The sequence below is a fragment of the Gopherus evgoodei genome, chromosome 6 (assembly GCF_007399415.2).
Source record: "Gopherus evgoodei ecotype Sinaloan lineage chromosome 6, rGopEvg1_v1.p, whole genome shotgun sequence".
Classification (NCBI taxonomy): domain Eukaryota; kingdom Metazoa; phylum Chordata; order Testudines; family Testudinidae; genus Gopherus; species Gopherus evgoodei.
The window spans coordinates 96,716,691-96,737,977 of record NC_044327.1 but is presented as its reverse complement, the minus strand read 5'-3'; the positions used below and the strand labels follow the sequence as shown (position 1 = coordinate 96,737,977).

At 38.0% G+C, this 21,287-nt stretch overlaps 1 protein-coding gene across 9 annotated transcripts in view; it reads left to right on the top strand.

Moving 5' to 3' along the window:
* IPO11 (importin 11) overlaps positions 1-21,287 on the top strand; it is a 260,517-nt gene that overhangs the window by 94,129 nt on the left and 145,101 nt on the right. For all 9 annotated transcript variants that reach the window (XM_030566003.1, XM_030566006.1, XM_030566000.1 and 6 more), the window contains exons 22-23: positions 8,271-8,386; positions 9,260-9,336. In XM_030566003.1, coding sequence (XP_030421863.1) covers positions 8,271-8,386; positions 9,260-9,336 — 193 coding nt within the window. The remainder of the gene's footprint in view (positions 1-8,270; positions 8,387-9,259; positions 9,337-21,287) is intronic.

Below are 21,287 nucleotides of genomic sequence, written 5' to 3'. Positions count from 1 at the left end.
GAGATGGGGCGATCAGAACTGTATTCAGTATTCAGGTAGTGGGCATATCATGGATATAGATATTTTCTATCTCATTCCTAATGGTTCCTAACATTGTTAGCTTTTTTTTTTACTTTTACTGCACAAGGAGTGAATGTTTTCAGAGAACTGTTCCATTTGAGGGGGTGCAGGAGGCCCTTCACAAGTTGTTGCACATCCTGTATACTTTAATGCCAAGTTAAAAAAAAAATTTAAAAAAAGGCAGGCAAAAGATACTAAATGCCATTTGTTCAGAATACCTTGTTCAAACCTGGTACAGGCTCTTTATTTGTGGCTGCAAACGAGAAGATTATACAGCCCCAGAGTTACTCCATTTGAGAAAGAGTTGAAATAACTAGATCTGTTTGGTCATAGGTGTTATTCATCATCAAGGTTACAATTTAGAATTTTAAATTGTCAGGCCCTGCTTGCTTGCTATTTTCTTAATTATAATTAAATTCACAGATTTTGTTGATAAGTTACTGTAGAAGCATAGAAAGGACTTCAAATTCCTGATTAACGAAGGACAGTTAGTTTGCAAGAAGCATTGGAAGCAGCTAATGGTGCCTTGTGATCTATGGCAAAATCTGTAGTAATGGGGCAATCTTCTTGGCTCCAGAGTTTCAGAATCCCAAGAAAAGTGCAGTCAACAATGGAGGATCTATCTAGAGTTTTGATAGTAAGCATTAAAAAGTAGAGTTGGGCAAGACATATAATAAAACCTCATTTTTTGAGGGCTTATGTCAATCTCTGATTATTTATTAGAAAGAGATTCCCCTAGAGTGCAGATTATCTCACTTCTGCCTTCTGGGTGTTTCTTGCATCTTCATCTAAAGATTATGATGCTGGTTACTTTTGGAGACAGAACAGTGGACTAGAGGGACCCTAGGCCTGATCCATTCTGACAAGTCCTATGCTCCTATGAAGTATATTTTCATTTGTATACTAGGACTGTGCTTTCTGAATATATTTATTGTTTTTGTGTAGCAGCTTTGATTTGTTTTCTTTGTTCAGAGTCTTTAAATAGAGAAGTCCTTCCTCCCTTTTGCAGAGGCATCTGTTATTTTTATATTGAGATGTTGCCTGCTGTATGAAACACTTCTTTCTTCTAAAGACCTCATTTTTGTTCTTTCCTGACATCCAAAGATACTTCAGATTTGGCACTTCTCCCTGTGTTCATTCTGTGGAAAGACAAAGGAGAAAAGCATCTGCTCTAGAAATACATGCTTTAGCAGTTTTCTACCTCATCAGGAATTTTCTCAGAGGAATTCACTGAGACTTTCCAAGAGACTACTGCTTACCAGATGTCATAATAAATATAGCTCTGTACGTATCCTCAGGAAGTCAAAGCAGTGAACACTCTTGAAAAAGGAAAAATAAAGGAAGCAAGTTATGAAAGTTGGCAAACTTTCTGTATTCTTTTCTTCCATATATAAACTCCTAAAAAACAAACTAGTTAACAATATATGGACAGAGGACAAAACTAAATATAGGATCAAAAGAGAAAATACAACATAATTCAAAACCAAAGTGGGGTCTGAGGTCTAAAAAGGGTTATCCAAATGATATCCTCAAAATAATTCAAAATCAAGTGTGAAGTCCAGAGTGGAGCAAATAATGGGCACCAAAGTCGGTGGTGTTGATGGAGAGTATGCTCTAAAAGGGTAATTCTCAGTGATGCAGGAATAAGGACCAGAATTAGGCTTGAGACCATGGCAAAATTATATGAAATTCACTTGTTCCCTCAATGAGGAGGAGGGTATGCACAACTTCTCTCCTCCTCTCCCCCCCCGTTAGAAATCACATAAACTGGGTTTTATTGTAAACCAGAAATAAATGTATTAACTATAACAGATGTATTTTAAGTAAAGGAGGTAGAAGACAGAACAAGGCAGATTATTAAGAAAATAAAACAGAGCAAGAAACTGGTTACATGTAAGTTCTCACCCTAAATGTGGTTCTAATCATCATCTTCACAGGCCGGACGCCCTTCCAGCCAGGGTCCAGTTCTTTCCCCCAGTTCCGACTTAGTTGTTTCCAGCAGTCATCTTGGGTGGGGTAGCAGAGGAGAACTGACGACCTGGATTATCTCTCTTCCCACCCTTAAATAGGATTTGCAGGAGTCCTTTTTTTCCTAGTTTGATTCCCCTCCCCCCCCCAGCTTCATATGGAAAAGTAAGAATTCAGGATGGATTCCAGTATCAGGTGACATGGTCACATGCATCTGTAGGGCCTCTGTAGCCATTCTTCACAGGCTGACCCACACATTCACAGGAAGACTAACCTCTTTTGCAGTCAATTGTCTCTTGCTGATGGGCCATCAGCACTGTCAGGATTTTTCGTTGTTGTACCTGTAGTGTTAGCAGGGGGACGTCACCCAAAGTAACATAGTTGAAATATAGATACATAGTCAATATTGCTAATTTCAGATACAAAAATGATATGTGCATACAAATAGGATAATCATATTCAGTAAATCATAACCTTTCAAATGATACCTTACAAGGCCCATCTTGCTTAAAATACGTGTTAGTTATGTCACATTCTTTGCCTTGCTTAAATTTCTAAGGCAGCTAGTAGGTTTTGCAGTTTGGGATATTAATAGTTTCATTATACATGCTTTCCTATATCATGAAATGGAAAGCGAACACAATCTAAATGTAATGGTTTGTTACATAATTTTAGAAATGTAACCAGTATGTGTCAAATAACTATCTTGGCATGGCATTGTAGGCTTGTCTTCACTGCATTCTTATGTAGCCTTTTTTTATTTAAATAGAATTTAGTGATTTTTATATTAATCTACAATGGGTTCAGTTCCTGTTGCTACAGTTTCAAGCTCAACAGAGTAAAAATCACCTGAGGTGCTTTTCTCAAATTTGACGATTCCAGGAAGACCAAGGATAGTGACCACAATCACTAGTACGAAGTCTTATCGCTACTACAAGTTTTGTTAAAGCATTAAGTAAAGTTAGTTACCCATGCATATATAAATCATACAAAACCCCAGATAATGACTCAGAATGTAATCATACTCGCATCCCCAAAGGTATTCAAGGCTCTGATGCATTTCTCAACAGTTGATCATCTATGGAAGGGTGCTTCCTGTGAGTATTTCCCATGTGTCTCCCCTTGGGATCTTCCCACTTTTACCTAACCAGGGAACCTCTTTTATACTGTTGTTCTGACCCGGACTAACACCTTATGCATTTGCATAAGGGCTTCAACCATCTTTTCCTTATCTGTACTTTCACACACCCTGACTATTGGGGTGCCTCATTTTTCATAGGTTGTTCTCTTAGTTCCCCTTATTCTCTTTAGCATCTATGTACCATGTGTGTCCATGGTAACCTGCAGTCAGACTAGGATGTCCTGTGATCTTACAGTCAGGTGTCTTGTGGTCTTGGACAGTACATTGCGGTCTATTTTTCTGTAATATCACATATTAGCACATCTTTTACAGCAGTGATTCTCAACCAGGGGTATGTGTACCCCCTGGGGGTACATCAACTCATCTAGATATTTGTCTAGTTGTACAACAGGCTACACAAAAGTACTAGTGAAGTCAGTACAGACTAAAATTTCATACAATTACTTGTTTATATTGCTCTACGTACTATACCAGGGGTAGGCAACCTATGGCACGTGTGCCGAAGGCCGCACGCGAGCTGATTTTCAGTGGCACTCACACTGCCCGGATCTTGGCCACTAGTCCGGAGGTCTCTGCATTTTAATTTAGTTTTAAATGAAGCTTCTTAAACGTTTTAAAAACCTTATTTACTTTACATACAACAATAGTTTAGTTATATATTATAGACTTAGAGAAAGAGACCTAAAAACGTTAAAATGTATTACTGGCACGCGAAATCTTAAATTAGGGTGAATAAATGAAGACTCTGCACACCACTTCTGAAAGGTTGTCAACCCCTGTACTATACACTGAAATGTAAACACAGTATTTATATTCCAATTTATTTTATAGTTATACGGTAAAAATGAGAAGTAAGCAATTTGTCAGTGACAGTGTGCTGTGACACTTTTGTATTTTTATGTCTTATTTAGTAAGCAAGAAGTTTTTAAGTAAGGTGAAACTTGGTGGTACGCGAGACAATCAGACTTCTGAAAGGGGTACAGTAGTCTGGAAAGGTTGAGAGCTACTGTTTTACAGTAACCTTGTAACCCTACTAGCATAGGGTTATTCCTAGGTCACACATTCATGTCAAACATTCTTAAACCTACGCCCCAGTATGGCTAAGCTAAAATCTTACATGCTTCAACCTATTGGCCTTGCATTCCAGCCATGTTTTACTTATGTATCTAATACACACTCATCATTTCTAAAGTGCTTGTCAATCTTATACATATATACTCTTACAATTTAAATCTATTTAGCATACATTTATCATATATGAAATAGCATATGAGTTGGTCATAATACTAAATAACATAAATGGATAAAATGAACGAATTGACTAGTTAGCTTGAACTTGAACTTGAGGTTTGCCCTTAGCCTAACTCCCGTCTACAAACAAAAATCTCTAAATTGAGTTAAGTGGTGCTTTAAGATAGAGTTAGCTGGCCTGTCAAGTGGATCTGTTGAAACTCAAATGCTATTGATTGTCAAGCTAGTAATGCAGCTCAAGTTATAGCAGCTCCAGCAGCTGCTAATTCAATCACTCTTTGCTGCTTATTAAAATCCTCTATGAAGCTTTAGTCAGGGCCAGATTAAGGCATAAAATAACTACGCTACAATTTAGGGCCTCTCAGCATGAGGGGCCTCTAAAAAATAAAAAACTGACTCCATTTCAAATTTTATCAAAATTGGTTGATAAATGAGATATGGGAAAAGAAGATTCTAAATATAGACAATTGCATTCAAATATTACAAAAATATACACTTCTGGCTACACGAATACCGTTAACCTCCCTTACCCTTCACTAATTGTTCATTATTGACAGGCGGGAGGCCAGAACTGAGGAAAAAAATGATAATTGCACTTGTAAAATTAGTATTTTTACGAGTAAATCTGCTATCAGTCTGCTAAGACAGCATTTTGTTGGCCAGCTGCTACTGGTAAAATTCTGACTGTGCCTTCATAACTAACTTAAATAAATAAATAAACTCACTGCTGATAAAATCGGGAAAATTATGAGGTCAGAGACGGTAGTGTCGTGAGGCAATCCTGCCGAACTCATACTTGTATGGGACTTGTCCTAGTAGTGATGTCATGTATAGCGTCCCCCTTGGCTGGTAATAGGCGGAAGGCCTCCATCTTTAATTTACGGTCCAACATGCTTAGTCATATAGTGCCTTCTCTCCTGTTTTTCTTCGTTTTCTTAAGTTAGTGTGTTCTTTCTTCTTTCGATCTGTACATACATACAGTTGTGTATTTTAGTGTGCATACTGCTTTCTGCTTCATGCGCTATCCATGCTTCACATGATTGAGTTTGCAGATGATCGTCTTATGGACTTGGGTCACGTGGATCTTGAGGAGGATAAATTTGTGTTGGCTTCCCTCCATCAGTTTCGGGAACCTTCACAGTAAATATCAGAGAGTGCTGATGAAGGGATAAATAAAGGGTTTTGAGAGAATGCGAGAAAGATATACATAGGTATCAAAATATTCTGAATACTTGGTAAGCAAGTTATTTCAAACTATTTGCATATATGATTTATAGGCTATTAAGGCCTATAATATTAATTATCTTTGCTTGAATATAGGCTAGTTTTTCCTCATTTTCTCAATGCCTGTCTAGAGATTACCAGTCTTTTTTCTGGGAAATTCTTTCTCTTTGACAACAAGCTCTATGCGTGACTCTGTGTCCCCAAGGTGTTTACTCGAGATTAATTAGTGGTTCTGGGTGAGACAGAGGGTAGAGAAGCGAACGCGAAGAGAGAGAGCTTTTCTTGCAGCATTTTCTAGGCAGACATCTGCATTCCGTGTATCAAAAGTGACAAACTCCGTAGCTCATCATTTGAGGACATCATCAATGACTGCTCTCCAAAAATCATAAAAGAAAATGTTTTAAATTTAAGTGTTAAAATTAATGTGATGTGCAAACAGACATACTGTAGGTTGTACTGCTTCCCTTAAGTAAGCTGGTCTCTGTAACTAACTGCTTTTGTGTTGCTGTAGATATAAAGTTTTCATATCTGCTAATTAAGAAATCATAGACAAAATATGTTAATTTTAAATTATTTTATAATGTAAACAGGCATATTGCAAGATGTTTTAGTTAGATTATTATTCTATTTTTACAACTTTGCCTTTGTATATATGCAAATATAAAGCTTTCGTGTTTATATATTAAATGTCCTTTCTGTGACAATAATAAATTATTTTTTAATGGTATGGGGCCTGTTACATTTGACATAGTTTAGGGCCTCAGAATGTAATAATTCGGCCCTGGCTCTAGTGTTGGGTTGCAGTGTGGTTGGTCTCTCTAGAGCTTGGTCTCTAGAGCTAGGCTAGCTTGAGTGGAGTAATTTGATAGTAGAGATGAGGTACTATCAGAGATTGAGTTGTTCTATTATTTAAATTTTAATTATTGTTTCAACCAGTTTGTCAGGTACTGATTTAAGATTTACTAGACTGTAGTTTCCCAGTTCACCCCTAGATTCTTTTTAAAATAGAAGTACAGCATTTGCTACAGTGTTGCAGTAGGTGTTGTTAATGAGAGATTGCATATATTTGTTGGAAGTTCAGCCACTACATACTTAAGCTCCTTCAAACTCTTGGATGCATACCTTCTGGCCTGGTGACTTATTACTTTCCAAAATATTGGTTTCTCCAAGCACCTTTTCTTCTGACACCTCAATCTCTGATAGTACCTCCTCTCTATTATTGGAAAAGAGGAAGTCCAGAGTAGTTATCTCTCCGTGTCTCCTTATAGTCAAAGAAAGGAACTGTTGAGATAGAGTTAAGGTTGAGAGTACAATGCAATAATTTAGGTAAAATATGTTACAGGCAAGGCATAATTATTACAAAAAGAAGAATTTCTGAGATTAAAATTAAAACATAAAATAAATCCAAACATTAGCTTATGGAAATGCAGTTTTACTATATAAAACATTCTTAATTCTGCTCCGTAGTGAAAACGTACAATAACCATGTTTAAAATTAAGGCATGTTAGTCCCAGATTAGATTAAGTTGATTTGAAGATGTGTTAGGTTGTGTGGTGTGTTTTCTGTACCTTATAGCCACATGTAGAGGTCATTTTTTATATTGGTTATTTAAAAAAAATCAATATCATTATAAATATGAATCCTTGTTAGAAGAATTTATATTCTTCCTGTTCCAAGAACATCTCAAAAGCTTTAAGGTGTGATAAAATCCACAAAGTAAATTTTGACACCTTTCCCTTCTTTAAAATGTTTTATCCCCTGGTTTCCATTAAGTATTTATAGGTTCCATCTGTGCTACTCTTAAGTTTTTTTTCTAGAGAAAGCATGATTGACATCAAAATGATTTAAAATGTGTATACTATTTATAAAGGGTTTTGCAAACTTTTCAGAATTTTACTGTGCTCAAAATATTTGAAGTGATATAATATTTATATTTACTTGCTGTATACAATTGATATATTTTAGTGTGTATATCATTAGTCATATAGTTCCAAAGTCTGGTTTGAAATCCTTCTGCTGATGCTGCTTTAGCATGCCCCAGAGTCTGTCTTAGGCCCTATCCTGACTCACATGATTAAGTGCAGAGGGATATATGGGTGTAGGACTTAGATGGGAGGTGTTGTGAAACCCCAGCCTCTCTTCTTCACCAATCCATGAGTTTTTATTTTCTCATATGTTCACCTCAAAGAGAGGAGAACAGTCCATCCCCAAATGCTGCTGTTTCTACTCTTCCAGTAGGTTTAAAGATAAACCTGAATGGGTCTAAAGACAAATCTCAATCAGTTTTCCCTAAGTAATGAAAGTCTAAACTGGTTTGCTGATATGTCTATTGCCCAAGTCATTTTAAAGTGTATGGCTTTATATGTATGTGCTCTAGTGTAATATGTGGTATAAAAATGTAGTGACTGTATGTGCTAGGCTCATGGTTTTATTTTTAGTGCCAGTATGCTAGAATTTGTTGTGTTCCATTACTAATGTAAAAATGAAATCCAGCTGACTTCATTGGTGTAATGAGTAAAGGTAGAAAATAGGTTTAGCCTAAAAAGAAAATATCTAAAATTTTCTGTTTCAGATCAGATTTTTTTAAAAAATTGTTTTATGTTGTTTTTTTTGTTTCTCATGCAGGGATTAGGAGCAGACAGCAAGAACCTCTACCCTTTCCTACTTCCAATTATTCAGCTAAGTACAGATGTTTCTCAGCCTCCACATGTTTATCTTCTGGAAGATGGCTTGGAATTATGGTAAGTGGAAGAACTTTGCTCAGCAGATATTATTTTTTACTTTTTCTTATTTTCCCCAAGAGAAGAGAACAGTGCACATTAATATTTTTATCACTACTACAAAAAAGTGACTTGCTTGGAAACATATATTTAATATGTATACTAAATTGTCCATGTGGCAAGCTCGGATTTGGGATCAAGCAAATGATGGGCTACTGCTGTTTTGACCAGTGGAGCTTGTAGTGTTTTTTTAATCATGTGCTTTGCTTAAAAACATAATGACAAATTTCATTGATTATCCACCCACAGGAATTATAAATTGGAACATAGAATAATATATGTAGTCTGCTCTCACTTGATTGTCACCAATGCAGGATATTACATCTCAGAACAATGATATTTTGAGGGGAAAGGGAGACATTTCTGTAGCATGGGTTTCTTTAACTGGTGAATCTTTGAAATTTCTTAGAGGTCCAGAATGCTAGTATGTTGTCTTGATGCATGTAGCATGCAACTTTATCCACTTTACCTGCACTCTGCCCATTAATCCAAATCCCGTGTCGATATTTTGAACATTCCAAACCTCTGAGCAGCTTCAAACAGCCGTCATTTAAAAAACAAAAATAGAGAGGAATAAAAATGTTTGTTTGCTTCTTTCCCCATTCTTTTGAAATGACAGAACCAGTAAGTATTCCACAGACCAGCAGTGTGGGAAATACCTTTTTGAAAGATAATCATTTCAAATTATTGTGGCATTCTTCATTTGGAGAGATTTTATATTGATACTAGAAGATTACAATATTTTTACACTTGTCAAAATTGTTCCGCTTAATGTGTTTATTAGGTAAAACAGGGAACTAAATATAAACAATTTTGTATTTAATCTACTCTTAGGTTAGTGACATTGGAGAATAGCCCATGTCTTACTCCTGAGCTGCTGCGAATCTTTCAGAATATGTCTGCCCTTCTTGGTGAGTCTTAGTAATAAGGATTCTGTTTTCTGTACTAACAACATTGTTCATGTTCTAGTAATAAAATAACTAAGGCAGTAAGAAGTTGAGATATCAAAATTGTTACTATTAAAAATGCTTGAACAAGCTTTGACTACCTTAAAGAATTTCCCATTTTCTTGCACCCCGATTATGTTTAAATAAATCAACATTTTAAGTGCTTTGTACTTAAAAAGGCAAAGAAACAAACTGCAGATGATGCTTTTTATTAATGGATTGTTTCCTAGTTAAAGACAAAAGATGACATTCCGGACTAGTTGAAGTCAATTGGAGATATGCCATTGACTACAGTGAGTCCAGAATTTCATTCAAAATATTTGCTGGATGGTAGGCTAATTTTGATAGGCATCTCTGCACAAATATCTGTTTATTCTCCATGGTGTAATTTTTATTTATGAGGCTGCATGTTCTTGGAGGCATATGTTTCACAAAAGATTCCATGGGTCTTATGTTTGGAGACTATATGATGTATATTCATACATGCAGTGTAAGTGCTATTAAAATGTAGAACTGACTGAAGTTGCTTAGCAGCTGAGTGTTATTTGACAATTGATTCTGGAAATGTAGTTCCGGTGTATATAGTTTGTTTGCCTACTTATTGCAAAAAAAAAAAAAAAAAAAAATCAACTGAGTTGGACTTCATAGTGGTCCATCAGGACTGCACAGTCACTGATTTTATAAAAGCCCCTCAAAGCTTAACATGAAATCAAATAATAACATTGCATTTGTGTGTAGAGGATAGCTGACTATTCTACTTGCTTAATCAGATGATAATTCTACTTGCTACTTTGAAGAACATAAAGAATTAAGGGCTCCATTCCAAATCATTAATATTCAGGTAGTAAATTTTCAAAGGAAGGAGGAGGGTAAACATCTGGAACGGGAGTTGTTAGGGGCTTATACATAGGGCCTACCAAATTCATGGTTCATTTTGGTCAAGGGATTTTAAAAATTGTAAATTTCTTGAGTTCAGATATTTAAATCTAAAATTTCATGGTGTTGTAACTGTAAGGGTCCTGACCCAACTCTGAAGGTAGCAGCTCAGAAGTAAGGGCTGCATGATATGGTATTGCCATGCTTACTTCTGCACTGCTGCTAGCAGGTGCTGCCTTCAGAGCTGGTTGCCTGGCCAGCAGCTGCTGCTGTCTGATCACCCAGCTCTAAAAGCAGCGCAGGAGTAGGGGTGACAATACCGCAACCCCCCTACAATAACCTTGCTATCCCCCCATGACCCTCTTTTGTGTCAGGACCCCCTGTTTGAGAAACGCTGGTGTCTGTTCCTCCCCCCCAACCCCAAATCTGTATAGTATAGGGTAAAAGTATACAAAAGACCAGATATCACGGGAGAGACCAGATTTCACTGTCCGTGTTGCATTTTTCACAGCCATGAATTTGGTACGGCCCTGGTTATACATTGTAGTTATAAGCCATAAATCCAGTGTGTCTATTCAATCCATGATTTTTAGTGCTAGCACTGTTATGAATTTAAGTTCCCAGGTTTGTCTTTGGAAATAATGTGCAGATTTCCTTTGAGGATGAGGACTGATAGGTCAGATACAGAGTGATTGCTTTGTGAAAAGTGTTCACCCACAGGTGATGTGGTGTTTTTGTCTTTTATCATTTATCACTTTATTGTTTGAGTTCATTTGAGAGCATAGTGTTTGTCTGGTTTCACTCATGTTGCTATTGGGGCATTTAATACACTGGATAAGGTACACCACATGTTGTGATAGGCATGTGTTGGATCCATGAATCTTGAAAGATGTGTTGTGGGGAATGTTGATAATTGTAGCAATGGAAATGTGTCTGCAGATTTTGCATCTGGTCTGGTGCTGCTTTGAGTTGGTGTGTCCTGGTCTGTGGGGAGGTTGCTTATTATGATGAGCTTGGAGAGGTTTAGGGGTTGTTTTGAAGGCCAGAAGAGGGATTCAAGAAAGATTTCTTTCAGGATGGGGTTCCCATCGAGTATGGGTTGTAGTTGTTTGATACCCCATATGGGTTCCACTGTGGGGTGGTAGGTGACAACTAGGGGTAGTAGTCCGAGAGGGTTTTATTTCTGTACCGAAGCAGGTTCTCTTGGAGTATTTGGGTGGCCCATTCCATGATGTGATCTACTTCTCTGGTGGAATATCCTTGTTTGGTGGAGGTAGTTTTATGTGTGTTACAACACTGTACACAGTAATTTTTGTTATGCAAATATTTCTTTGCTTTCCTTTAATTATTTTCTGCACTTTTATGTGCATTGGAAATTGATGAACTAATTGCTATAGCAAATGGATTTTTCAGAGGAAAGATTTAAATCATAACAGAAAATGTAGAAGTTAACATTTCTGAATTGGTCACGAACATTTATCATATTTTCTAAGATTAATTTCAGTACTTCATATTTTATTATTAAGATTAATGAGAAATGTTCCTCATAGTAGGCAGGCCTCACTTAGTCCAGGGGTCCCCAACGTGCCCGGTATTTCAGCAGCGACGTCTCTCAATGACGCCACTTTCTGCTGACAAGCAGCGTCATCGAGAAGCATTGCTGCCGAAATGCCGCAGAAATTTGGAGGCATTTCGGCCGATGTTTGACCGCCACCACGGTCCTTTGTCTGGCGCCCGCCAGACGAAAAGGTTAGGGACCACTGACTTAGTCCCTCTTCTGTGATCTTCCTATGTATCTTAATACTAATGACCAAAATGGTGCTTCAAGGAAAAGTACTGCAGTTACAAAGAGACAAGTTTTCGTAGATGGTTCAGTATTTAACTTCCGATTTACATGTCCATCTTTGCAATTGCTAGACAATTCCTGTTAATCTTCCTTCTATAGCTTTTGAACATCTCTTTTTGGATATAAATTTAGTAACACAGTATTATCCAAGTGGTCATGATTTTCATAGTTTTCCTGTGTTGCCCTTCCACGTATCTTAAATTCAGGCTAACAGGGAGAGGCTGCATATGAAAGACTGTAACTAACCTGCAGTATCAAGTGGAGTGAGAAAAACTGCTTAGTCTAGATATTGCCTAGTCTAATAAGGTTGAGAGTTAAGACTGTGTGTTTATCTTTTATTTTCCTTTGGTAACTACTCTGACTTTTGCCTATCACTTATAAGGAAAAAAAATTCCCCTACTGTTACTCACACCTTCTTGTCAACTGTTGGAAATGGGCCATCCTGATTATCACTACAAAAGTTTTTTTTCTCCTGCTGATAATAGCCCACCTTAACTGATTACTCTCGTTATAGTTAGTATGGCAACACCCATTTTTTCATGTCCTCTGTGTATATATATCTTCCTCCTGTATTTTCGTCTACATGCATCCCATGAAGTGGGTTTTAGCCCACCAAAACTTATGCTCAAATAAATGTGTTAGTCTCTAAGGTGCCACAAATACGCCTCGATTTTTTTTGCTGATACAGACTGACACGGCTACCACTCTAAAATCTTTTGTAATCAATAAACTTACTCTAATGTTTATCCTTACCAGTGAGTTTGACTGAAGTGCTTGGTAAATTTGCTCAGGTTACAAAGGCTGGTGTATGTTTGCTTTCCATTGATCAAGTGATGAACCAATTAATAAACTTACCTTGCTCAAGAAAGGGTTTTAGCGATGTAAGATGGTGGATTCCTGTGGTACGGTGCTGGGAGCTGGGGGGACTTAGCCGGTGCCTTTCTCTGTGTGATTCGTAAGTGGTGCTGGGAGCATTCATGCAATCTAGCTGGGTGCGAGTTTCCACATGCAGTTGTACTGAATGGTAACAGCACCTGGAAGGGTTTGCTGCTTATCACCAGTAAGGCATTGTGAGAGACATCCCAGATTAGTGAGTTAAGGGGGCACAGCGGTCCCACAGTCCTAGATTGCACCCCGGGGATCCCGTCACACTGTTGCAGTTAAGGAGTAGAGAGATACAGTATTGATCATTAGAAGCTTGTTCATAGAGGACAAGCCACTGAGAATCTGAGGTGGGAATGGCGGCGTCTGGCTCCTAGGATTATGCATGCATCCGACGAAGTGGGTATTCACCCACGAAAGCTCATGCTCCTAAATGTCTGTTAGTCTGTAAGGTGCCACAGGATTCTTTGCTGCTTTTACAGATCCAGACTAACAGGGCTACTCCTCAGATATTCTGATGATTGTTATCCTCCTACTCTTCTAGAGCTTCCGCTGATATCTTATCATCATTTATTTGACCCTGAAGGTGATTCACAGTTTCTAGGACCAGTTTTAGTAGTGTGCTGGCATTGATCTTTATACACTTTGGTTAGGGTGGGAGAATGATGATACTAGGAAGCATAGCTGGCAGCAGTGATTTCCCTACACCCTCCCCGGGGGGGGTGTACACCCCCCTCCCCCCGAATTTCCCCAACACTCTCCCCCCCCCAGTTTTGTGAGCTAGTTACATACCAATTCAGTGACTGTTTGGAAATCTGAATTTAAACTGAAACATTAATACACACTTTAAAAGCTTATACAGTGTATGATAAAATATGTGTATCTGAAAAAGTATAATAGATTTGAAAAGTAGGAACATAGACTAGCTTCCTTGCTTCCTTATACAGCTGTTTTTTATGATGTTAGTGCATTCATTTCAGTGATGTTGGCCAACCTAATAATTTCAAATGATGATTTGTAAGCAAAGTCTAAATGAGCTCTCCCTGACAGCTAGTGATGAGCTGGGGCTGCGGGGAAAGGCTTCAGGGCCAGATTATATTTACATTCACACCTAATCTACCTAGGTATCCGGCAAACAGAGCTGTGTTGTCCAAGTGATAGATTTTGGCTGGGGTTGGGTTACAAACCACTTGAATGTGGGGGGAATGGAGGATGAAATGTTGTTCTTATTGTATGAGTAAAGGGCAGTAGAACTGTAGCCTGTGATGATTTGAAGGTATCAAGAAAGAGGGTGGGGACCTGTCCCTCTCCACTGTTTAAAGACAGAGCTGATTAGGCTCCATAGATAGTCTTTTGTTCTGTTAAGTGACCACTGCAGCTGAAATCACTAACAATCAGGTCTAAGTGCTTAGTCCTGTTGTGGGGACAGTGTTTTTGTGTAAGAGACAGCCCAGACTGCACTAGCAGCAAGCAAGGTTCCCGCACTGAGAGCTCAGCTGAAATCACTGAGAGCTGGTGGAACCTCAAGAGACCAACTTGCAGAGGTCACAGTGGCAGGTGGCAGCCGACGGTGACTGCGCAGGGCCATTGGCAACAGAGTGGTGGAGTGAACGGTGGCACAACAAACAGACGTGGCCAGAGCGAATAGTGAGCAGCTGGAGGAACAAGCAAGGTGCCTTCTTGTCCTCCACCTGGAAGGTGTACTCATGTGAAAGCACCTCTGAACTCTGAGTCTCCACTGACCAAGGACAACACCGGTGAGTGGAGTGCGGTGGAGGGAAAACTGAGGGGCATGTTAAATAAACATTTGTTTGTTGGGCTATATTTTAGTCACTTTGCTCCAGAATGCTAGATTTGTGGCTGGGAATGGAAACATATATAAATATGTTTCCTAGCAGGCCAAGATTTTTAAAATGCATTATTTGCCAAGGTTGTTATCTCACATTGTTGCTATCTTAGGAGGTCATTATGTTGGGGAGTTTCTGTACTAAACATTTTTATTATTATAATTAATTTTTACATAAGAATGGTCATACTGGATCAGACCAATGGTCCATATAGCCCAGTACCCTGTCTTACAACAGTGGTCAAGGCCAAGTGCTTCAGAGGGAATGAACAGAACAGGTAATCATCAAGTGACCATCCCCTGTTGCCCATTCCCAGCTTCTGGCAAACAGGCTAGGGACACTCAGAGCATGGTATTGCATCCCTCCCCATCCTGGCTAATAGCCACAGATGGACCTGTTCTCCAGGAATTTATCTAGTTCTTTTTATAATCCTGTTATAGTTTTGGTCTTCACAGCATCCTCTGGCAAAGAGTTCCCTGGGTTGACTTTATATTGTGTGAACAAGTACTTCCTTTTGTTTTTTTAAAACCTGCTGCCTATTAATTTCATTGGGTGACTGCTAGTTCTTGTGTTATGTGAAGGATTAAATAAAATTTCCTTATTCACTTTCTTCGCACCAGTCGAGATTTTGTATACCTCTATCATATCCCCATTAATCATCTCTTTTCTAAGCTGAAGATTCCCAGTTATTTTAATCTCTCCTCCTGTTTCATGCCCCTGATCATTTTAGTTGCCCATGTCTGTACCTTTTCCTATTCCAATATATATATTTTTAGGATGGGTAACCAGATCTGCACACACTATTCAAGGTGTGCACGTACCATGGATTTATATAGAGGCAATGTGATATTTTCTGTCTTATTATCTATCCCTTTCTTAATGATTCCCAACATTGTTTGCTTTTGTGACTGCTGCTGCACATTGAGTGGATGTTTTCAGAGAACTATCCACAATGACTCCAAAATCTTTCATGAGTGTTAACAGCTAATTCAGATGCCATCATTTTGTATGTATAGTTGAGATTGCTTTCCAATGTGCATTACTTTGGATTTATCAACATTGAATTTAATTTGCCATTTTGTTGCCCAGTCACTCAGTTTTGTGGAATCCCTTTGTAACTCTTCGCAGTCTGCCTGGGACTTAACTATCTTGAATAGTTTTGTATCATCTGCAAATTTTGCCCATTTTTCCAGATGAATATGGTGAACAGTACTGACCCCTCAAGGATACCACTATTTATCTCTCTCCGTTCTGAAAACTGATAATTTATTCCTACCCTTTGTTTCCCATCTTTTAACCATTTACTGATCCATGAGAGGACTGCCCTTTTATCCCATGATGGCTTACTTTTCAAAAGTCAATTTAATTAAATACATTTTTAAAAATTTTTTTTTTTTTTAGAATTCTAGATCTGTTATGTGTTTTGGTGTAACTTGCACTTTCCTTATGTTAAATTTGCATAATGCTAACAAAACATTTACTTTTTTCATATCTCTTTTATATATCTCATTGGTCCTGACACCCCCCCCCCGTAAATTCGAAACCCCCCCCGTAATTTCAAGTCCTGGGGAAACCACTGGCTGGCAGGATGTGGGGAAAGTATCTTTAGATGGTTGTGATCTCTCCTATAAGAATGCTTTGAGGTAGTTATTTAAAATAAAGGGTTTTATATAGCATTTTTCATCTGAAAGTAAAAGAAGTTGAGATCCTCCAAGGCACAAACAATCCTTGGTTAACAGAAGTACCTGTCTAGTCAGTGGGGTCATGGGACCGAGGAGAATAAGGGACTTGACAGGGGCAGAAAGACTGGGTACCTAAAAATTCAGGGATTTCAATGATATAGAAAAGCCTCCCTTTTTGGTCTCTGAACACAGAGGCAGTGGACATGTCCACGGCAGGCACATGGAGAGTTGTGTTGCGCTTTGTTGGGAGAATACGTGTATTGGGCAGTTAAGTTGGGCAGAGGATACATATCAATCACAGGCAAGTGCAATAGATATGATTGCCAGCAGGGGCTACTATTGAGCAGGTGGTTTGGAATTTTGCCAGTGAAAAAGAGTTGCACTTTTGGCTGCAGCAATATAGAACGAGGGGAGAGAGAAATTGCTTGGGTCAGGGAGAAGGACTGTGGGAGAGAAAGGAGGGAAGATGGGACTTGCTTGTTGGAATCTGGAAGGCCAGTCTTCTGATTGAGACTAATGTCCCTGAGTTCTCTCTCATTTCTCTTGGTGTAATAGGGCAGTGACTCCTTGTCTCCTTTCTTTATCTTTTTTCCTTCATGCATTTCTTTTTTTTTTTCCTTCTTTTCCTTTATCCTTTCTGTTCTTTGTGGAAGAATCAGAAACAGTGTGGAGAAGGCTGGAGAGAGCTGCACCACATTCTCCGTGCTTCCAGTCTGATGAGGTAAAAGACTGATAGGGAGCATGATGTAATGATTTCCTATTTGTAGGAAGATGAAGAGAATCAGTGATAAGTAGTTTTCTCATATCAAAGGTCTCAGCTGAGACTGATGTGGTTTTACTGTTAAGCAGTACATCTGTGAGACTCATGTTTATAGACAGAGTGACACCAGTTTTTGACTCCTTGGGATGGGGGCAGACTTAGTTGTGTTTTGCCTCTATGGCTTCTGTCATCTTATTCATGTCACTGCTCTTGGGAAATATGTTTGCCTACGTTACAAGTGGACAAAGGTGGACGTAGAATGAATAACTAAGAAGATGTAGTATCTCCTTGCATGTGTGCCAATTGTTCTAGTGAATCTACATTTTCATATACCACATTGATAATATGTTAGCAGCGATTCCAACGTTTAATCCTTGAAATACTGGTAGCATTAGACTTTTAGTACAAGTAGCACTACTGTTTACTTCCAGTGGAACAGTGGTGACTTGTATTTTATTCTATGTAGGTTGTTGTGCCAAGGCACTGTTCCACAGCTTGAAATAAACTATTGTAGAGGTTATTGATGAGATTAAGTTTGGGAATCCAGAGGAACTGATAAAGTTTCAAACTGGACCCCCTATCAAGAACTGGTTGAGAAAAAGAGGTTTCACTGGGCTAATGGAAGTTCCTCTTTGTTGCTATAAATAGTGAGGGTCATTGTTACTGATAATTAAACTTTAAAGTTCGGATGATCACACTTCTCTAAATGCCACTATAGTGATTTAGGAAAGATATTGCATTATTTTTGACTTGCAGACTCAAGAAAACAAATATGCATTGATTTAGATGTCAAGAATTTCTTCACTGTAAGTGGCCTTTATCTTTTTTTCTTTAAATTAAAGTTTACCATTTCCCCATTGAAAAATCTGTAGAAAGACCTGTTTCTGAGATTCTCCACTTTCCTTGAGGAAGATGCAGGGAAGGGATGAGGAAGAATTAAAAACATCTCAGATCTCATTACTTCTACTCATGATACATTTGTGTGTATGTCCGTGTATTTATAACTATAGTGTGTGATAGTTTTCAGTAGTCATTTCATGTAATTGCCATGAAAAACAATTACAGGATTTTGTATGGTTGTCAAATTGAATCAATCAGAAATGACTTCTGCACGTGTTTTTGTATTAACAAATAAAACAGCTTTGACAGAGAAGATTAAGGACACACTGATACAGTACATATACTATCTTACTGTGTATTTGGCAGTTCAGACTGAAGGAATGAACAGGTAGAGCAAATGAACTTCTTTTTCTTCAAAAAATTCAGCTAATTTTGAATGTGAAACTGATGTTTCCCCCAACTTTCTTGCTTTTCCTTGTTTTCAGATAAATTGAAATGAAGAAAAGTTATTAATATTACTGAGTCTCCTATTGTTGGTCTAAAAGTCATTATTTATGTACTGTCTGGGTAGATAAAAAAACAGTTACCTATCTGTAACAATTTACAATCAAAATGAAGATAAATTGTTTTTCACTCCTATTTCCTACATCAGAGTTCTATTTATGCCCTTATTAGATTTAGATTAATAGATTTTTAGGTCCAGAAGGTGCTGTTATGATGTGTATAGTCTGACCTATAAAACACAGGACATAGAGTTTTATCTATTGACTACTATGTCTGGCCCAACAACTTGTCACTGAACTAGAGCATATCTTTTTGAAAGACTTCAAGTGAAGAAGAATTTACACATCCCTTGGTAATCTGTTCCAATGGTTAATTACCTACACTGTTAAAAAATTGCATCTTATTTCTAGTTTGAACTTTGCTGATTTCAACTTCCAGCCATTAGATCTTGTGCCTTTGTCTGCTAGAGGAGTCTCCTCATATCAAATATCTTTTCCCTGTTTAGGTAATGATATACACAGACCATAATCAAATTGCCCCTTAATCTTCTCTTCAATAAAATAAATAATTTGAGCTCCCTTTGGAGTTGGGAGCAGGGTCGGCACCCAGCTCAGAGTGGGGAGCATGAGAAGCAGCCTGCCCTGGAGTGAGGAGCCACAATTGCAGGGGGACAGCCAGATTCCTGGCAGAAAATCCTGGAGGCAGCGCGAGCCAGGGTGACAGCCCCTCTGGGAGCGGAGCTGGAGCTGGGCTTTCTTGTCAATTTCACAGCTCCAGCAAGAAGCCATGAAATTGACAACAATGACAGCCAGCAGCCAGTGTAAGTATCCCACAGTGTCACACAGCCACTGTGTTGCCCTACACCTCTCGTGGAGGTGGAGTAGTTATGTCAGTGTAGTAGGACACTTATGTTGGTGGAAGAAAGGCTGTATTGTAGACACTGACATAATTAGGTTGATGTAAGCTGCCTTACATCTACCTATCTGTCTGTAGTGATAACTGTAGCTTTCATGGTTTCTTTAAAAAAAGATATTGAATTAATCACGTGTTTTTTTTTTCTAAAACCTGTTTTGAAAATTACATTTAGTTAAAGATGTATAACTAATCTTTAGGTTTTCCTTTAAATGAGAAAGATGAGGAAATTCATAGGGGTTTACCTCTAATTTACCTTTTATGTTTTTTCATTTAGATGTTACAGCGATCTGTAAACAGAATGTAGTTTTACATATCCTGTCCTATGCTGCAGTATTTAGAGTCTGCATATACTATACTACATGTATAACATACTATACAATTTATAAATCGATGTAGTGTAAAATTCTTGGCAATTTTTATTCTGTTTTTTCTGTTGCAGGGTTTCATTTTATCTTAATATCCATTCCTTTTTTTGTAATCTTGTGTTCAATGAGCTGAACATTTCCACCCAATATGATTAATCTGTTTTAGCTTCCGTTAGTTTAAAGAATTAATTTTATGGTTTTAGGGATGACCTTTACAGTTTTTCATGAGATTAATTTTTGTACCCTGAAGATTAAGGTTCAGTTTATACACTTAAGGTGAAGCCAGCAGCCATATGACAGCAGTCTTTTTTCTGTTTCTCCTGAACTGCTTAAACCAATTGGAAATTCAGGATTCATTTCATGCACTGTTTGTCCTTCAGGTATTTGCCTACATTACTTTATGCTGTTTGGCTTTTGTTGCATGTGAAATTCTTGTTCTAGCTTAGGGATGTTTATATAGAATAGAGTTAAAGTAGAAGGAATTTTAGAAAAGAAGAAGGTTAAGGAATGAATTTAGCTAGCTTATCTATGGGGTTTATTTTAACCTATGACTGATCCACTTTCCTCCCAAGTTGAGTTCCATGGGAATAAAAGGAAACAGGTTCCAACCTCTACTCAATTTTCTCATGACTGAATGTATAGCAAAGTCTTAGTACACTAAATGGCCTTGGTGCTTTCCTTGTTGGCCCGCCCCCCTGCATTTTGCGGGTTATTTTTGTTTATTGTAAATGACATTAGTCAGCTTTTCTTAATTTAAGAAAGGGGAGCAAGGGTGCCCTTATGGCACGATTATTAAAGGGCTGTCGATTAATCGCAGTTAACTTGTGTGATTAACTCAAAAACATTAATCGTTAATTAAAAAAGTTAATCGTGATTAATTGCAGTTTCAATCGCAATATTAAGCAATAGAATACCAATTGAAATGTATTAAATATTTTTTAATGTTTTCTACATTTTCAAGTATATTGATTTCAGTTACAACACAGAATATAAAGTGTACACTGTTCACTTTATATTATTTTTGTTACAAATATTTGCACTGTGAAAATAATAAAATGAACAGTATTTTTCAATTCACCTCTGTCAAGGTTTTTTCCCCACTTTGAACTTTAGAGTTCAAGAAGTGAGGACCTGCATGAACACTCCTAAGCTTAATTATTAGCTTAGGTCTGGTACGCTGCCACCAGCCAGAAGTTAGTGCCTGGCACACTTTCTGTTCCCCCAAAACCTTCCCTGGGAAACCCAAGACCCAAACCCCTTGGGTCTTAAAACAAGGAGAAATTAACCATCCTCCTCCTTCCCCCCCCCAGACTTTTCCCTCCCTGGGTTGCCTTGAGAGGCGTACACAGATCCAAACTCCTTGGATCTTAAAACAAAGAGGAATTAACCATCCCCCTC